General features: G+C 34.4%; 1 protein-coding gene across 4 annotated transcripts in view; it reads right to left on the bottom strand.

The window, feature by feature from the left end:
• The window catches only part of COL21A1 (collagen type XXI alpha 1 chain), a 199,054-nt gene that overhangs the window by 44,255 nt on the left and 137,688 nt on the right, over positions 1 to 17,111 (bottom strand). For all 4 annotated transcript variants that reach the window (XM_053222660.1, XM_053222659.1, XM_053222658.1 and 1 more), the window contains 4 exons: positions 14,981 to 15,034; positions 13,819 to 13,870; positions 12,736 to 12,791; positions 12,566 to 12,619 (listed from right to left, as the gene is read on the bottom strand). In XM_053222660.1, coding sequence (XP_053078635.1) covers positions 12,566 to 12,619; positions 12,736 to 12,791; positions 13,819 to 13,870; positions 14,981 to 15,034 — 216 coding nt within the window. The remainder of the gene's footprint in view (positions 1 to 12,565; positions 12,620 to 12,735; positions 12,792 to 13,818; positions 13,871 to 14,980; positions 15,035 to 17,111) is intronic.

The raw sequence follows: 17,111 nt of genomic DNA, 5'->3' as shown, positions 1-17,111 counted from the left end.
TTTCATGTTGTGGTCACTGGTACTTACCCACAAAAAAAAATTTAAAAGAATGGAGAATAATTTAGTTTGTGGTCATAGCAACCCTCAAAATCAGGTGTGTGACCACTAAAATATAATTTAATTTTGAGGAAGTTCCTTACTTTGTTATTAAATACTTTGACTTTGATCTTAATTCATGGTTTATTCTTAGTTTGTAAACAAATCTCTACCATACCAAAGGATATACTGAAGATATAAGACTAGGGAAGCTTCTCCCGGGTTACCAAATAAATAGACAAGAAGTTTGGGACCCATCATGCATAGAGGAAAATCACACAAACTAGGCTTGGAATTCTAGCCCTGCCATGTAAGTGACCGCACTTCTGGATAAATTAATTAATCTGTATTAATCTGACCATAATGTCGAAGTGGCATTAATACTCCCAACTCCCAAGATTCTTTTATTAAGAAAACAAATTAAGAGGTTTTGTGAAAGTACCTTGCACATCTCAAGACACAGAAGGGAAGATTCATGAAAGTTTGCTATTTCATTGTCATCAAAAAGTTGGGGTTTCAACAATCCTTTACCTTATGATTTGTTTTAGGCTTCACTTTTTTCAAATAATATGGTATTTTCATATTTGTACTGCTATGGCTTAGCATTATCATTTAGAAAACATGAGTATTTTTAAAAAGATGGTCAATATTTTAATCTAGCTAAAATACCACAAAAATAGTAGAGGCCATAGTTCCATCATCATTTCCTATATTGGAGAGAGATTATTTGGCTATAACATGATTTTTCAACAATTTGGTGAAAGACATTTTCAGTGGTTATTAAATTATGGCTACATGATCTAAGACACATTATTAATCTCCTCATTCTTTAGTTGCCTCACCTCTAAGAGGATAATTTCTTTTTTCCACTTGTAGTTCAATGACTTTTGAGTTTAATGGGAGAATGCATATACAATGCTGGGAAAAGAGCCAGGCATGTAGGAAGTATCCATAAATTGTGTCTGTTATCATGTGTCCTGTCCTGTGTTCACTTCTCTCCAGATCCAGTTTCGACGCCATTTTTCAGTATTTCAATTGCTAACTGAGATTCTTATCCCTTTGCCTCACTGTTCAAGCACAGCACTTGCTTATGCAAACCTCAATATTGAGTTAATCAAACGGAAAGCCTCCTCAGACCCACTCTTGGGCTTCTAAGTATAGCAATGGGAGGGGAAATATAGTACCACTGTTGACCAGATGATAACTTCCAGCTTCAACTACACTTCAAAGCAGCTTCTATATTTTCTTAATCTCTTCTGTACCACATTCTCCACAGAGCTAAAAGTTCTTTAATCAACAGAAATTCCCTTTTCCCTGCCTCTCAACAGGTGATAATTTACACTTCCTTAGAGGAAAGAGAAGTTAAACATCTTGCCACCAAACCAACAAACTGTCCTGAATTTACATCCACCCATTTTTTTTCTTCTTCTTTTCTTCCTCCCCCTCCTTCTTCCATCCTTCATTTCTTCCTTCTTTCCTTCCTTCTTTTTTTTTTTTTATAGTGAAAGGGTCTCTTTCCCACAACCTAAGATAGTCCCTTCCAATTCTGTTCACTCTCCCATTCCTTCCCCTCTGCAAATGAGACAGTTATCAGTATTTAACTACTTGCTGGACATGTACTCTTAAATGTGCCACATTATAATTAAATGCACACATTATACTTCTCATTTCTCCACCTTCCCAACCGAAGGCATACTTAACCTATCCCAATAATTAATTCCATTGATTAAATAAACATCAAGGGGCACCTAGGTGGCTCATCCAACTTCGGCTCAGGTCATGATGCCATGGTTTATGAGTTCGAGCCCCACATCAGGCTTGCTGCTGACAGTGCAAAGCCTGCTTCAGATCCTCTGTTCCCCTCTCTCTCTGCCCCTCACTCATGCTCTCTCTCAAAATAAACCATTAAAAAAGATTCTCTCTCTCCCTCTGCCCCTGTCCCCCACTCTGATAAATAATTAAGAATAATTAAATAAAAAGCTAACTTCACTATACATAAAAAGGAGATGCTCTAGAATTAAGAAGCCTAGTAAGCTGCTCAAACTTTTACACCCCTATTACTGTAGGTCCACATACACATAAAACACTTCAAATTGAGAAGAATCTGCAGACAATATTCAAACAAAACTACTAAGTGAAAAACAGAAAATAAGAACCCAAACATTTCAATTTCTCTCATACAAAAATAAACATGAAGCAGAAAAAAAAAACTGCAACAAATGCTATAACTTGGATTAATGTTACACAAGCATTTTCAGATGTAAGGAAAAAAAATGACAACACAAAATAATCTCAGATATTACGATTAAATTACCTGAAAACAAGGGAGAATAGATTTAATATTTTTAAAGGTACTGAGGGGGAAAAAAACTAAACATACCCAATAAAAATCAGTTTTTTAAAAAGATAATAAGGGTCAGAAGGAGAGAACAGAGTCAAAGAAGTCGCAACACATCCAAAATTAGAGTCCTTAAAATATAAATCAAAATAATGTAATAGAACTTCTATTTAAAACTATAATCCAAGAGGCACACTGGGGTGGCTCAGTCGGTTAAGCATCCGACTTCAGCTCAGGTCATGATCTCGTGGTTTGTGGGTTTGAGCCCTACATCAGGCTCTGTGCTGACAGCTCAGAGCCTGGAGCCTGCTTCAGATTCTGTGTCTCCCTCTCTCTGCCCCTCCCCCACTTGTGTTGTGTCTCTTTCTCTCTGTCTGAAAAAATGAATAAACATTTTAAAAAATTAAAAAAACTACTATACAAGAGAATACTCCAAAATTAAAAGAAGTCCTGGATCTACTTTATTATAAGGATTCTGGGGCAATAAATTCTTAATTCTGGGACAAGCTATGCTATCAGACTTTACACATAAAGGTGTTTTGTTGTTGTTGTTGTTGTTATTGTTGTTTTGGTTTTTTTTAACCCTCTGGGTTACCATACAAAAAAAAAAAAAAAAACCTGAAGCCACTTACAAAAGAAATATAATTAGGTTGCTATCAGCAACATACATGACAGCAGTGGAGGAACAACTCAAAGATACTCAAAGAAAAACAGTGAGACAAGAGCTTATAATGTCAGTGACAAGACAGTGACAGCTAAATTGTCATTCAACTAACAAGAATATAGAAAACATGTTAAGACGTAAGAATTCAGAGAACACTGTATTCACAAGCATTTCCTAAGAAATACACTATAGAAGCAGCTTCTATAAACCACAATGATGACTATAACTGATAAATATACCTGGGGATGAACCCTGAATATATTTAATTGCAGATTTGAAACAAAGGTGGGCAAAGAGTGGAAAATAGCTTATAAATATTAGAGCAGGGGAGGGGCAGAGAGAGAGGAAGAGAATCCCAAGGAGGCTTCATGCTCAGCACAGAGCCTGACACGGGGTTTGATCTGATGACACTGAGATTATGACCTGAGTTGGAATCAAGACCTAAGTGACTGACCCGCCCAGGTGCCCCTCTAAAAGTAGCATTAATGAGAAAACACTGCACATTAATACCAAGGGAATACAATTGAAGAAATAATCAAAAAGAATACGTATAATTTAAATACTGGAAGCAAAAAATAGGAAAAGAATGAAAATAAATGAATTCAATTCCCAATTGTAAAACCTAGAAAAATATAAGAAAAAAGAAAGAAGTTAGGAAGTAGTATAAATGTAATAACAAAACAAAAAACAAAACAAAAAAACAAAAACAAAAAACATACCAAAAACCAGAAATGGAAAAATCAGTGAAGTTAATAATTAAATTACAATGTTGGTTCTGTGAAAAAAAAAACACAAATAGAAAAACCACAATCTCATATAATCAAGCAAAAACAAAAAAACAACAAAACAAAAAAAACAGTAGAAAATGAAAGCACAAATATTCAAACAAGTAACAAAGAGAGACAAATTACTGAAACCAAGAACTTTTTAAAAACTATAGAGGAATTTGCACAATTTTATACAAGTCCTTTGAAAAATCTAGATGGAATGGCTCATTTCCTATGAGAATGAAGTTTACTATTATTGACCCTATGAGAGATACAGTGCTCAACTTAACCAGTTTCCATGTAAGAAATAAGAGAAAGTTATCACGAAACAATTCAACACAAAAAGCATCAGGCCAAGATGACAAAGGAAAAAATGAAGAAAAACCCTGTGGTGCATGAATTCAACTGTAACTGTGTTAAGTTATTACAAAATATCAGGAATGAGAGCACATTAAAAAATCCTACATTAAAAGGACAAGAATATGACACCAAAATAGGCACATAGATCAAGGGAACAGAAAACCCAAAAAGAAGCCCACATTTACATGGTCAATTGATTTTTGACAAAACAGCAAAGAATACACAATGGGAAAAAGTCTCTTCAGCAACTGATGTTGAGAGAATTGGACAGCAACATGTAAAAGAATGGAACTGGACTGCTGGCTTACACCAAAAACAAAGATGACATCAAAATGGTGGAGTGCCTGGATGACTCAGTTGGTTAAGGGTCTGACTTTGGCTCTGGTCATGATCTCACAGTTCATGGGTTCAAGCCCCACGTATTGCTCTAAACTGATTGTGTGAACCCTGCTTCAGATTCTCTCTCTCTCTCCCTCTACCTCACTTCCCCTCCCCCACTTTCTCCCATACACATGTGGGCGCACTCACTCTCCCTCTCTCTCAAAAAAATAAACTTTAAAAAAATTCAAAATGGATTTAGTACCTAAAGTTAGATCTGAAATTATAAATATCCTTAAAGAGAACAGAGGCAGTAATTTCTCTGACATCAACCATAGCTACTTTTTTTCTAGATATGTCCTCTGAGGCAAGGGAAACAAAAGCAAAAATAAACTACTGGGAGTACATCAAAATAAAAAGCTTCTCAGGGCGCCTGGGTGGCTTAGTTGTTTAAGCATCCGACTTCAGCGCAAATCAAGACTACAATAAAATATTACCTCACACCTATCAGAAAGGCTAAAATAGAAAATAAAAGAAACGAGTGTTGGAGAGGATGTAGAGAACAAGAAACGCTTGGGGTGCCAGGGTGGCTCAGTAGGTTGGGCATCTGACTTTGGATCAGGTCATGATCTCATGTATCGTGAGTTCAAGCCCCACATCAGGCTCTGTGCTGACAGCTCAGAGCCTGGAGCTTGCTTCAGATTCTATATCTCCCCTCTTTCTGCCCCTCCCCCACTCATGCTCTTTCTTTCTCTAAAAAATGAACAAACATTAAAAAAAAATTTTTTAAAGAAAAAGGAACCCTCATGCAATTTTGGTAGGAGTGTCAACTGATAACACCACTATGGAAAACAGTGAGAAGGTTCATCAAAAAGTTAAAAATGGAACTACCCTATGATACATAATTGCAATACGCAATAGGATATTTACGTAAAAAGTACAAAAACACTAATTCAAAGGTATACATGCACCCCTAGGTTTACTGCAGCATTATTTACCATAGCCAAATTTTGAACATACCAAGTGTCGATCTATAGATGAATGGATAAAGAAGAGATGGCATATACATACAACAGACTATTATTCAGCCACAAAAAAGAATGAAATCTGCCATTTGCAACAACACGGGTGAAGCCAGAGGGTATAATGCTAAACAAAATGTCAGAGAAAATCAAATACCATATCATTTCACTCATATGTGGAATTTAAGAAACAAATGAGCAAAGGAAAAAAAGAGAGAAACAAACCGAGGAACATCTTTTATTTTAAAGATTTGTGGGGTGTCTGGGGAGCATCCAACTCCTGATTTTGGCTCAGGTCATGATCCCACGGTTCCAGGGTTGTGGGATCAACCCCTCTGTTGGGCTCCAAGTTGAGCATGGAGCTTGGTTAAGATTCTCCCTACCAGCCCGCCCTGCCCCTCTCCTATTCTCTCTCTAAATATAAAGTATTTATTTATTAAAAATTGCTTGCTTGTTTTTTACTTACTTACTTATTTATTTATTTATTTATTTTGGAGGGGGGAGAGAGAGAGAGAGAGAGAGAGAGAGAGAGAGAGAGAGAGAGAGAGGGAGAGAGGAGAGAGCGAATCTTAAGCAAGCTCCATGCTCAGCACGGAGCCTGATAGAGGGGTTGATCCCACAACCCTGGGATCATGACCCGAGCCAAAATTAAGAGTTGGACATTCAAATGACATAGCCACTTAGGCACCCCAAGACTTGTAACTTTTGAGAACTGATGTATTACCCTAGGGGAGGTAGGTGTGGGACTGGATGAAACAGGTAATGGGGATTAAAGAGTATACTTTTCATGATGAGCATTGAGTAATGCATAGATGTGTTGAATCACTATCTTGTATACCTGAAACTAATGTAACACTGTATGTTAACTATACTGGAATTAAAATTTCAAACTTCATAAAATTAGTTAATTAAACAGACAAGAATAATGCAATATTATAAATAAAATATGCCAACAAATTGAAAATGAAATGAACAAATTCCTTCAAAGACACAAATTAGCAAAACTTACCCAAGAAGGAAGAAAAACACTAAGTATCCCAATATTTAGTAAAAGAATTTAATTAGTAATTAAAATCTTCCTCAAACTTAAAAAGGGTATATAATCAACATACCAACCATCGTATTTTCATGGTAGCAAGAGAAAATTTTCAAAAATCTATTCACAAGAGCATTTAACAAAATAAAATTTTTGCATATGAATTTAACAAAATCACATACAAGATCTGCATGCTGAAAACTACAAAACATTTCTGAGATATATTAAAGAAAGACCATCTAGGTGGAATGATATACCATGTTCATGGACTGGAAGAACTCAATATTGTTACAACCAGAACTCTCCTCTAATAAATGTAAAGATATGTGCATACTCTCCCCTCTGTGAGTTGAAATTTTAATCTCAGCCCCTCTGTCCTATCATAAGTAGGAACTGGACATAGTAACTCAATTCCGTTAAGCATGTAAAAGGAAAAAAGCAGTAACTTCACAGTGAAGAAACCTGACAAACACTACCATAACCAAATGATCAAAGTTAATATAATCAATGATTAGTCAAGTGGACAGCATATATACTCTCTGATGAGTAGGACAGTTCACCTTTGTGTTATTCTTCCCTTCCCACCAAAACCATAAATAAAAAATAAAATACTTAAAGTTACAGCCTAATCATGAAGAAACTATCAGAAAAACCCACACTGAGTGATATTCTACAAAATACATAATCAAAGCTCTTCAAAATTGTCCAAGTCATGAAAAACGAGAAAAGGCTGATAAATTATCATTGATTAGAAGAGACTAAGGAGACATAACAAAACAATGCAATGTGTAATATCCTCAATTAGATCATGGAATAGAAAAAAGACATATGAATAAAATCCAAATAAAGTATGGAGTTTAACTTATAGCAATGTGTCAATATTGATGTCTTACTTTTGACAAATGTACCATAGCAATATGTTAACATCAGGAGAAAATGGACAGAGTGTGTAAGGGAACTCTGTATACTGTTACTTGCAACTTTTGTATAAATCTAGAATTATTCCAAACTAAAAAGTATACTGAAGCTTAGTAGTTTGGTAGTTTCTTAATAAGTTAAACCCAAATATTCATCAACCAATGAGTGAATAAATAGGAAATATCATCAATAAAAATGAATAAAGTACTGTATAGGCCAAAACACAGAAAGAACTTGAAAATTTTCTGTTAAGTGTAAGAAGTTACCCACAAAAGGCCACATACTGCCAAATTCCCTAGCAAATATTCATAACAGGAAAATCCATAGAGACAGAAAGTACATTAGAGGTTGCATAGGGCTGAAAGTAGAGGGGGAGTGGCTGGGAGGAAACTGCAAGAGACCACTAATGAGTATAGGGTTTCTTTTTGAGGTGATTAAAATGTTCTAAAATTAGATTGAAGTGACAATTTAATAACTCTAAGTATACTGAAAACCACTGAATTGTTTGTACAATAAGTTAAATAGGTAAACTATATAATGTGTGGTTTATTTATAAATAAAGCTGTTAAAAACTGAACTATAGTTTACACTTGTGGGTATACGCATGCAATCATGCTACCCAGATTAATATCAAAAAGGGCAATAAACTCAAAAAAAAAAAAAAAAGAAGCCCAAAGTTAGCTGGAGGAAGGAAATGATTAACATCTGAACAAAAATAAATAAAATATAGAATACAAAAAAATAGAAAAAATAGACAAAGCCAGAGTTGATTTTTTAAAAAGATATAAAATATGAACAAATCCTTAGTTATCTAGACAAAGAAAAAAGAGAGAAGACTCAAATAAAGTCAGAAACAAAAGAGGAGACATTAAAATTGATGCCACAGAAATGAAAAAGATCACGAGGGACTATTATGAATAATTGTATGCAAAAAAAAAATTGGACAGACTAAAAGAAATGGATAAATTCCTAGAAACACAAAACCTGCCAAAAGTGATATAAGAAGAAAGAGAAAGACTAAAAAGACCAAAAACAAATGAGGAGACTGAATGAGTAATCAAAAATCTTGCAATAAATAAAGTCCCAGGACCACAGACTTCACAGGTAAATTCTACTAAACATTTAAATATGAATCCTTCTTAAAATGTTCCAAGAAATAGAAGACAGAACACTTCCAAATCATTTTATGAGGCCCGTATTAGCCTGCTACTAAAGCCAGACAAAACACCACAAGGAAAGAAAACCACAATATCCTTGATGAAGGTGCATGCAAAAGTCCCCAACAAATAGTAGCAAACTGAATTCAACAGCACATTGAAAGGATCATACATCATCACTAAGTGAGATTTATCCCTGGGATACAAAGATAGCAGTATATGCAAATCAGTGTGATACACCACATTAGCAGAATAAAGATAAAAATCACATGATCAAGAAATGCAGAAAAAACATTTGATAAAATTCAACATCATTTCATCATCAAAACTCTCAACAAACTAGGTACAGAAGGAACTTAATAAAGATCGCATATATGAAAAACCCACAGTGAACATCGTATTTAATGATGAAAAACCGAAAGCTTTTCCTTTATGATCAGGAACAACACAAAGATGCACACTCTTACCACTTCTTTTCAACATAGTACTAGAAGTACTAGTTAGGGAAATTAGGCAAGAAAAAGAAAGAAAAAACATCGAAATTGGAAAAAGAAGTAAAACTGTCTCTGTTTATAGATGACATAATCCCACATATAGGAAAACCTAAAGACTCCACAAAAAAACTGTTCAAACTAATAAATTCAATAAGGTTGCTGGATACAAAATCAACATATAAAACTCAATTGAATTTTTATACACTAACAGCAAACTATACAAAAAGAAAATTAAGAAAACATATTTATAACAGCATAATAATAAAATACTTTGAAATAAACTAAACCAAAAAGGAGAAAGACTTATACACTAAAAACTATAAAACATTAATGAAAGAAATTAAGGAATAAACAAATAAATGAAAGTCATCTCTAGTTCATGGACTGGAATATTTTTTATTGCTAAAACATCCATTACCACAAATGACCTACAGATTCAGTTCAATCCCTATCAAAATCCCAATGGAAATTTTTATATAAATAGAAAAAAGAATCCTAAAATGTGTATGTTCGATCCAGGAACCAAAAGCATAGGCAACAAAAGCAAAATTAGTCAAGTGGGATTACATCAAACCAAAAAGCTTCTGCACAAACAAGAAAGTCATCAACAAAATGAAAAGGCAACCCAAAGAATGGGAGTAAACATTTGCAAACCATATATCTGATAAAGGATTAATGTCCAAAATACAGAAGGAACTCCTACAACTCAACAGCGGTAATAACACCCCTATTTAAACATGGGCAAAGGAACTGAAAGGTCATTTCTGTAAAACAACATACAAATGACCAAGTATATGTAAAAGTGCTCAACATCACTAATCAACAGGGAAATGCAAATCAAAACCACAATGAAATATCACTTCAAATCCATTAGGGGCTATTACTAAAAACAACCAAAAAAAGTAACAAGTCTTAGGAAGGATGTGGAGAAACTGGAAGCCTTGTATACTGTTAGTGGAAATGTAAATTGATGCGGCCACTATGGAAAAAAAGTATAGAAGTTCCTCAAAAAAGTAAAACGATAACTATCATGTAATATGACAATCTCACTTCTGGGTATATATCCAAAGGAATGGAAATAAGGGTATCAAAGACATATCTGTAATGCCATGTCCATTGCAGCATTATTCACAATAATCAAGACATTAAGTAACTTAAATGTGCACTAGTTGAATGAATAAAAAAACTGTGATATCTAGATAGATACAGATAAGATATACAGACACAGACATAGAAATATGGTTCATCCTCAAAAAAAGAAAGAAATCTTGTCATTTGTTACAACATGGATGAACCCAGAAGACAATGCTAAGCAAAAGCCAGACACATAGTGACAAATACTATATGATCCCACTTAGATGGAGAATCCCAAACAAACTCATAGAAGCAGAAAATAGAATGGTGGTTTCCCAGGGATGGAGAAGAGGAAGAGAGAGAGAGAAGACTGGTCAAAGGGTACAAAGTTTCAATTATACAAAATGAGTAAGTCCTAGATATCTACTGTACAGCTTAATGCCCAGAGTTAACAATGCTGTATTGTAAACTTTGAAATGACCTAACAAGGTAGACCTTATATTAAGTGTTGTCATCACAAAAATAATAATAATAATAAATAGGGAGGAAAATTTTGGAGGTAACATATGTTTATGGCATTGACTGTGGTGATGGTTTCATGAGTATATACTTATCTACAAACTCACCAAGTTGTATATATGAAATATGTACAGTTTTTGCATCTCAATCATACCTCAATAAAGTTTTTTGTTTTTTTTTTTAGGCTCCAAAAGGGATCTTCATGCAAAGCTCCAATCAAAAAATGTACAAAGAAACTAATTCCCTATTGAATACATTCTCTGACAGGTACTATGCTGGGTGCTCTATCTTTCTCAGTCCCTACACCATACCAACCTATGTAAGTAATATTTATCCCATATTTTAAATGGAGAAAACTGAAGGTCAAAAAATTTGCCAAAAGACATACAGTTGATTAGAAAACGTCACTGAGGGGTAGAAATCCCATTCAGTTCTATTCTCCAGACTTAACTACCCCAGAAAACCATAATCTCATTTCTTGTGGCACATGGGCTTTTGATAACAGAAGACAAAGGAAAATTAAATTAGATGAATGCAAAATTTGAAGTTAAAGAGAAAAATCTGTGTTCTTTAATAGAGACTAGATTATACACTCCACAAAAATAAGGGCTGATATAGTTATGTTCCCTTCTGTACATATAGCACCTAATAAACATCAATAAATATCTGTTTAATTAACAAATGGGAAATAAAATACAGAATCACTGAAATATAATTAACAACACATGACTGAGCCCTTAAAACTAAGCCCCAGGAGCATCTGGGTGGCTCAGTTGATTAAGTGTCTGACTTCACCTCAGGTCATGATCTCATTATTTGTGAGTCTGAGACTCCTGTCGGGCTCTGTGCTGACAGCTCAGAGCTTGGAGCTGCTTCAGATTCTGTGTCTCCCTCTCTTTCTGTCCCTCCCATGCTCATGCTCGGTCTCTGTCTTTCAAAAATAAATAAATGTTAAAAAAATAAATTAAAAAAATGAGCCCCAATATTTTATATTCAGGAAGCACTATTTATAATCTTTAAGAATCATGGATATTTGGGTAACTTACATAATACTTAGGCAAATAAATGAACAGTTTGTCCAAAGGAAAAGAAAACAATGGTGGACAAAGAAAATATGGACTGGATTTCTGAGCAAGTTTGGCTTCATGATTAGGAAACCTGATGACATCTCTAAATCCAATGCTTGACCAAGCAGCCTCATTGGTTGATGGATTACACAAATCCTCTCCTTAAATACTCAAGAAACTTATAGCAGAACAATGATGTGGGCTGTTAGCATATTCCAGATACATGGACTTAAATATATACACATGACTGATATCTTTTCATTTAACAAGCTATAGCACAGAAAGCCCATTCCTATTTGATAATTAACCAATCAACCATTTATGTAACAGTAAGATGGTGCTAACCCACCATCATGTTTTTCAGAGCCATTGACTTTTTCAGGGTTGGTGAAGGACTGACATCCCAGTACCTCTTGCTTTATTTCTCCCATACTGACACCACAGAATTGATAAAGAAGTTGTTAAGGTTAAGGATGAAGTCTTCCTACCTCCCACCCAAAATTTCAATCCTTTGGGAGCTAAGAGCTATGTACCTCTGCCTCTCACCCACCAAACAAATTCAGTTTCAATGGCTTATCAAAGAAGTTCAACTTTCAAATATCCAAGGATTTTATTTCTAAGACATAAGAATTCACAACAGACTCCAAAGAAACTTACTTCATTTTTCAATTACAGTAAAACAACTTTTAGCTCATTACTTTATACCAATGTCATAATGTAAAAAGTTAAATGTCAGTACATTTTTCAAATGTTCACTCACAAGTTACAGAATGTTTTTTTTTTTAATGTAAATACCTTGTAACCAGGACTACCCATTAGTCCATCCTTTCCATGTCTTCCTGGTTCTCCCTAAAAAATAAATACATGTATTTTAATATATTTTGCACTAATTTTTATTTCTAAAGAAAGAGAGTGTAAGATAATTTTTAAGTAAAATACTCAAGAACTTTTTCTGTCAAACTCACAGCACGTCCAGGAAGGCCAGGAAAACCAGCATTTCCCTTTTCACCTTTTGCACCCTGTATTAAAAATAAATACTTAAAAAAAAAAACAATCCATGCAAAACTTTTATTTTTATTTTTTTGTTCTTATTGCTCAGAAAAGCTTCATTTTGTTTGTTTAGCTTTCTGACTCTGTGCTTGTGCCTTCAACACTTCCTCAAAGATTTTTGCTCCTCAATAAAGAAAGCAGGCTTGACTTTGGCATGGGCACATTTAGCACACATGGAACCACCATGGGCCCTTCTAACATGTTTTTTTCATTTGAGGCAAATTCATAAGAACTTTAGGTCTCACAGCACAAACTCTGACGTTTGCCTGGGCACACACACGCAGATGTTTGTGCTTTCCCAACTTTGTTGGTAGTAAGGTAAACAATCCTATTACCAGGCATTCTGGACAACCTCATTTTGCTAGAGGCTGTATTGTAGAATAGCCTATGACGGCAGTTGGACCGCTGTGAATGTCTCTAGACACCATCCTCAGAGGAGGTACAACAATGATTTTTAAATTGCAACTCAAACTTAAGTTAAAAAGTAAGTGAAACTCTTTATGTAATGACAGAATTCATGGAACTATAGCTTGTGTTGGCTCTATGACTTTTGGCAAAGCATTATTTTACCAGGCCAGTGGACACAACATAAAGACATCAAAATTACGGTGAATGCAGATTATAAGCATCTAAATACAGAAACCACATCTCGCAAAATTAAAAAGCAGTGTATTTTAAACACAATATGAAGAGAATATAATCTTCCTTCAATGTGAAGAAATCAGAAGGCCCATAACATTGATTCTCCAGGGACATGCTGTTACTACTTCTCCCAAGGAATCGTTCTCCAGAAATACTTTAAAAATTCAGAATAATCAATAACACAGTGTACACCTAAACCAGTTATTTTTAGGGTTTTTCATTATTCTAAATAAATCTCCTGAGAAAGATGAACAAAGCTAATTGCTGAAATGGTGGCTGGGAAAGATTCAAGTTTTGCATTTCCATGACATTCAAAGTTCCATATAGATACTTTGTTTTACAATCCATACTTCCCTTTTTGCCATAAAATCCAGTTGATCCTTTATCTCCTTTGGGGCCCATTTCACCCTAAAAGGCAAAATATAAATATTGGGTTTTGTTTTGTATTAAATTTTTAATTTTAATTCCAGTATTTGTTATGTCCCTTTTTATGTGATTTAACCAAGTGATATTCTTCTGTGGGTACTTGAAGAAAATGTATATTCTATTTTTCTTGGATGGAAAGTGGTTTTATATATATCTTTTCAAACCATGTAATTTGAAGTATGCTTGTAGTAAAAAATGTTCTTGTTGGAAGAAAAATAACTTTAACTGAGGGTCCTCATTTAAAATAAATATATCAGACGGCAAGTTGGCCAGAGGCGGGGGCGGATGAGCAAAACAAGTGAAGGGGATTAAGAGTACACTTATTATGATGAACACTGAGTAGTATATTGCATTGCCGAATCACTATATCATACACCTTAAACTAATATAACACGGTATGTTAACTAACTGGAATTAAAATAGTGAATTTTTTAAAAGTATGAAAATGTCCCTTACAGATTAAAGAAAAAAAGCAACACCAATTATAAACAAGGTTTAATATGTCAACATAATATAAAATAACTTAAAGTTTACAAAAGCCCTATGTTTAAGGCTTTATTAAAAAAAACAAGGAAAAACAAGGACAGATGGTACCAAAATAGGACCTACAGTTCAGGGCTTATAATTAAAAGAATTTCCATAGAGGGGTGCTGGGGTGGCTCAGTCGGTTAAGCTTCCACCTCTTGGTTTTGGCTCAAGTCATGATCTCACGGTTCGGTTCATGGGTTCGAGCCCCACATCCGGCTCTGCACAGACCCTGCTTGGAGTTCTCTTGCTCTCTACCCCTCCACCCCCCACACCCGTCTCGCGCACACGCTATCTCTCTCCCTCTCTCAAAAATAAATAAACAAACTTAAAAAAATTTCCATATGGTAAACTTTACTCATCAATGTTTAAATACCATAAAATTTGTGTCTGGAAATTGTAAAGAAAATTTGTAAAAGCTTTCTGTACACTATGATAGTAACCCGTTTATTTTAATATACTTTCATTTACACATGAGGATTTATTTATAACACATTTGTAGCATAAGTAACTTTAAATTCAAAATAAAATATGATGTGGTGAATATTAAGACTAGATTTTTTCAACCTTTAATCCTGGCATTCCATGAAGCCCAGGAAAACCAGGAAGTCCACGGTCACCCTGAAAATAAAAGTAAAATTAATGAAAGAAAATACGTCAGCCTAAAAAATGTCATCATACATTCTTTAACTTCACCCTGGTCAAAGTCTACTGGAAGAAAAATCTTCCATACGCATACATACGTTAAAACCATATGTCTATGAAAGATCAATCCTCATTTATCAAAGTTTCCTTTATGATCAAATAAGGAAAGTATTTTGAGACTAGGTGAACTTGCTCCGTTCTGTGGGAAATATTGTTGGTATTTTGATAGGGATTGCACTGAATCTGTTGATTGCTTCGGGTAGTGTGGGAATCTGAACATTAATTCTTCTAATCCTTGAGTATAAAATACCTTTCCATTTGTGTCATTTTCAATTTCTTTCATCAAGTGTTTCATAGTTTTCAGAGTAAAGGTCTTTCACCTCCTTGGTTAAATCAAAAAGCATGGAGACAAATGAAAATGTAAACATGATGTTCCAAAATTTGGGGGAAACAGCCAAAATCTATTAGAAGTAATACATGAATTCACTAAAGTTGCAGGATACAAAACTAATACCCAGAAATCAGTAGCATTTCTACACACTAATAATGAAACAGCAGGAAGAGAAATTAGGAATCTCATTCTCAATTGCACCCAAAAAAACTGAAATACCTAGGTATAAATGTAACCAAGGAAGCAAAAAACCTATACTCTGAAAACTATAATTCAATTTAATCCCTATCAAAATACCATCAGAACTTTTTATAGAACTAGAAAAAAATAATGCTAAAATTTGCATGGAACCACAAAAGATCCCAAATAGTCAAAGAAATCTTGACAAAGAACAAAGCTGGAGGTATCATAATTCCAAATTTAAAGATCCCCTGCAAAGCTGCAGTAATCAAAACAGTATGGTACTGGCACAAAAACAAACACATAGATCAATACAACAGAATAGAGAGTCCAGAAATAAACCCACTGTACGCCTGAAACTAATGCAATGTTGTGTGTCAGCTGCACTTAAATAAAAAAAAAATTTTTGAAACTTAAATCTTAATTTTTAAGAAAATTATTTATTCACATATTTTAAAGAGTAAATTTTAAAGAGTTATTAGAGTGTTTTAAAACCCTCCCAAGGCCGCTCTTTTTTTATTCTAAGCTTCCGTATCTCTATGAGCTCAAATCACGTGGTCACACTGCTACCACAGTTTCAGTTTCCAGGCTTATCTACTGACCTTCCTCCGTGAAAGAAGAGAATCAACCTCTCATACCATCCAACATCCTCTCCCCATCTCCACTTGTAAGAAGCAGAGATCCCCTTAACTTTCTATTAAAGCTTTGGTTAAATCAATAGTCAGTGTTTCTTATATTAAGATTCACAACTAAGCCATCAATATGTTGATTGGTTGCCTTTTCCTGATCAAATGTTTGTTTTACCTACAGTTAACAATAACCTGTTTTGGAAACCTAGTTTCCTATAAACTTTTTGTAATATTGAACTCCAATCTATCTCCAATTGTCAAGATCACTTCAAAACAGAATCACATACATTGCAAATTTGATATTCTTTGTCCTTCCTCCAGCCTTCTCATTTGTTTCAATATACATTTGCTGTTCTATCTGTATTTATTCCCTTGTTAGGAGAATACATCATCCAATAGCTTCCTCAAAAGGAATTTATGGGAGACAATCTTTTGAAACCTTAAATTTCTGAAAATAACTTTATCATATTCACTTAAGTAATTAATTAATTCACATATAAAAGTATGGTTTAGATTTTTCTTTCAGACGTCTGAAGGCCCTGCTCCATTCGCTTTTTGACATCAGTGTCACCAGTGAGATGTTTGAAGCCATTCTGATTCTGATCATTTGTATATGGCATGTTTTTGGGGGGTGGTTGTAGTGTTTTCCCTCTTGGAATGCTTGTAGGATCTTCCTTTTGGTTAGGGTGTGTTACAATGTAAAACTGTATAATATTAAGCATGGATGTGGTCTATAATCATCCATTATGCTAAGCACTATGGAAGACTTTTCATCTATAATGACCCCATGCTTACACATGTGGACTCAGACCACACACCCAACTCCATCCACATTTCACATAAACAACCTTCC

The sequence above is a fragment of the Acinonyx jubatus genome, chromosome B2 (assembly GCF_027475565.1).
Source record: "Acinonyx jubatus isolate Ajub_Pintada_27869175 chromosome B2, VMU_Ajub_asm_v1.0, whole genome shotgun sequence".
NCBI classification, from domain to species: domain Eukaryota; kingdom Metazoa; phylum Chordata; class Mammalia; order Carnivora; family Felidae; genus Acinonyx; species Acinonyx jubatus.
Note: the sequence above shows the minus strand (reverse complement) of the source record. Positions and strands in the feature narration are given on the sequence as shown.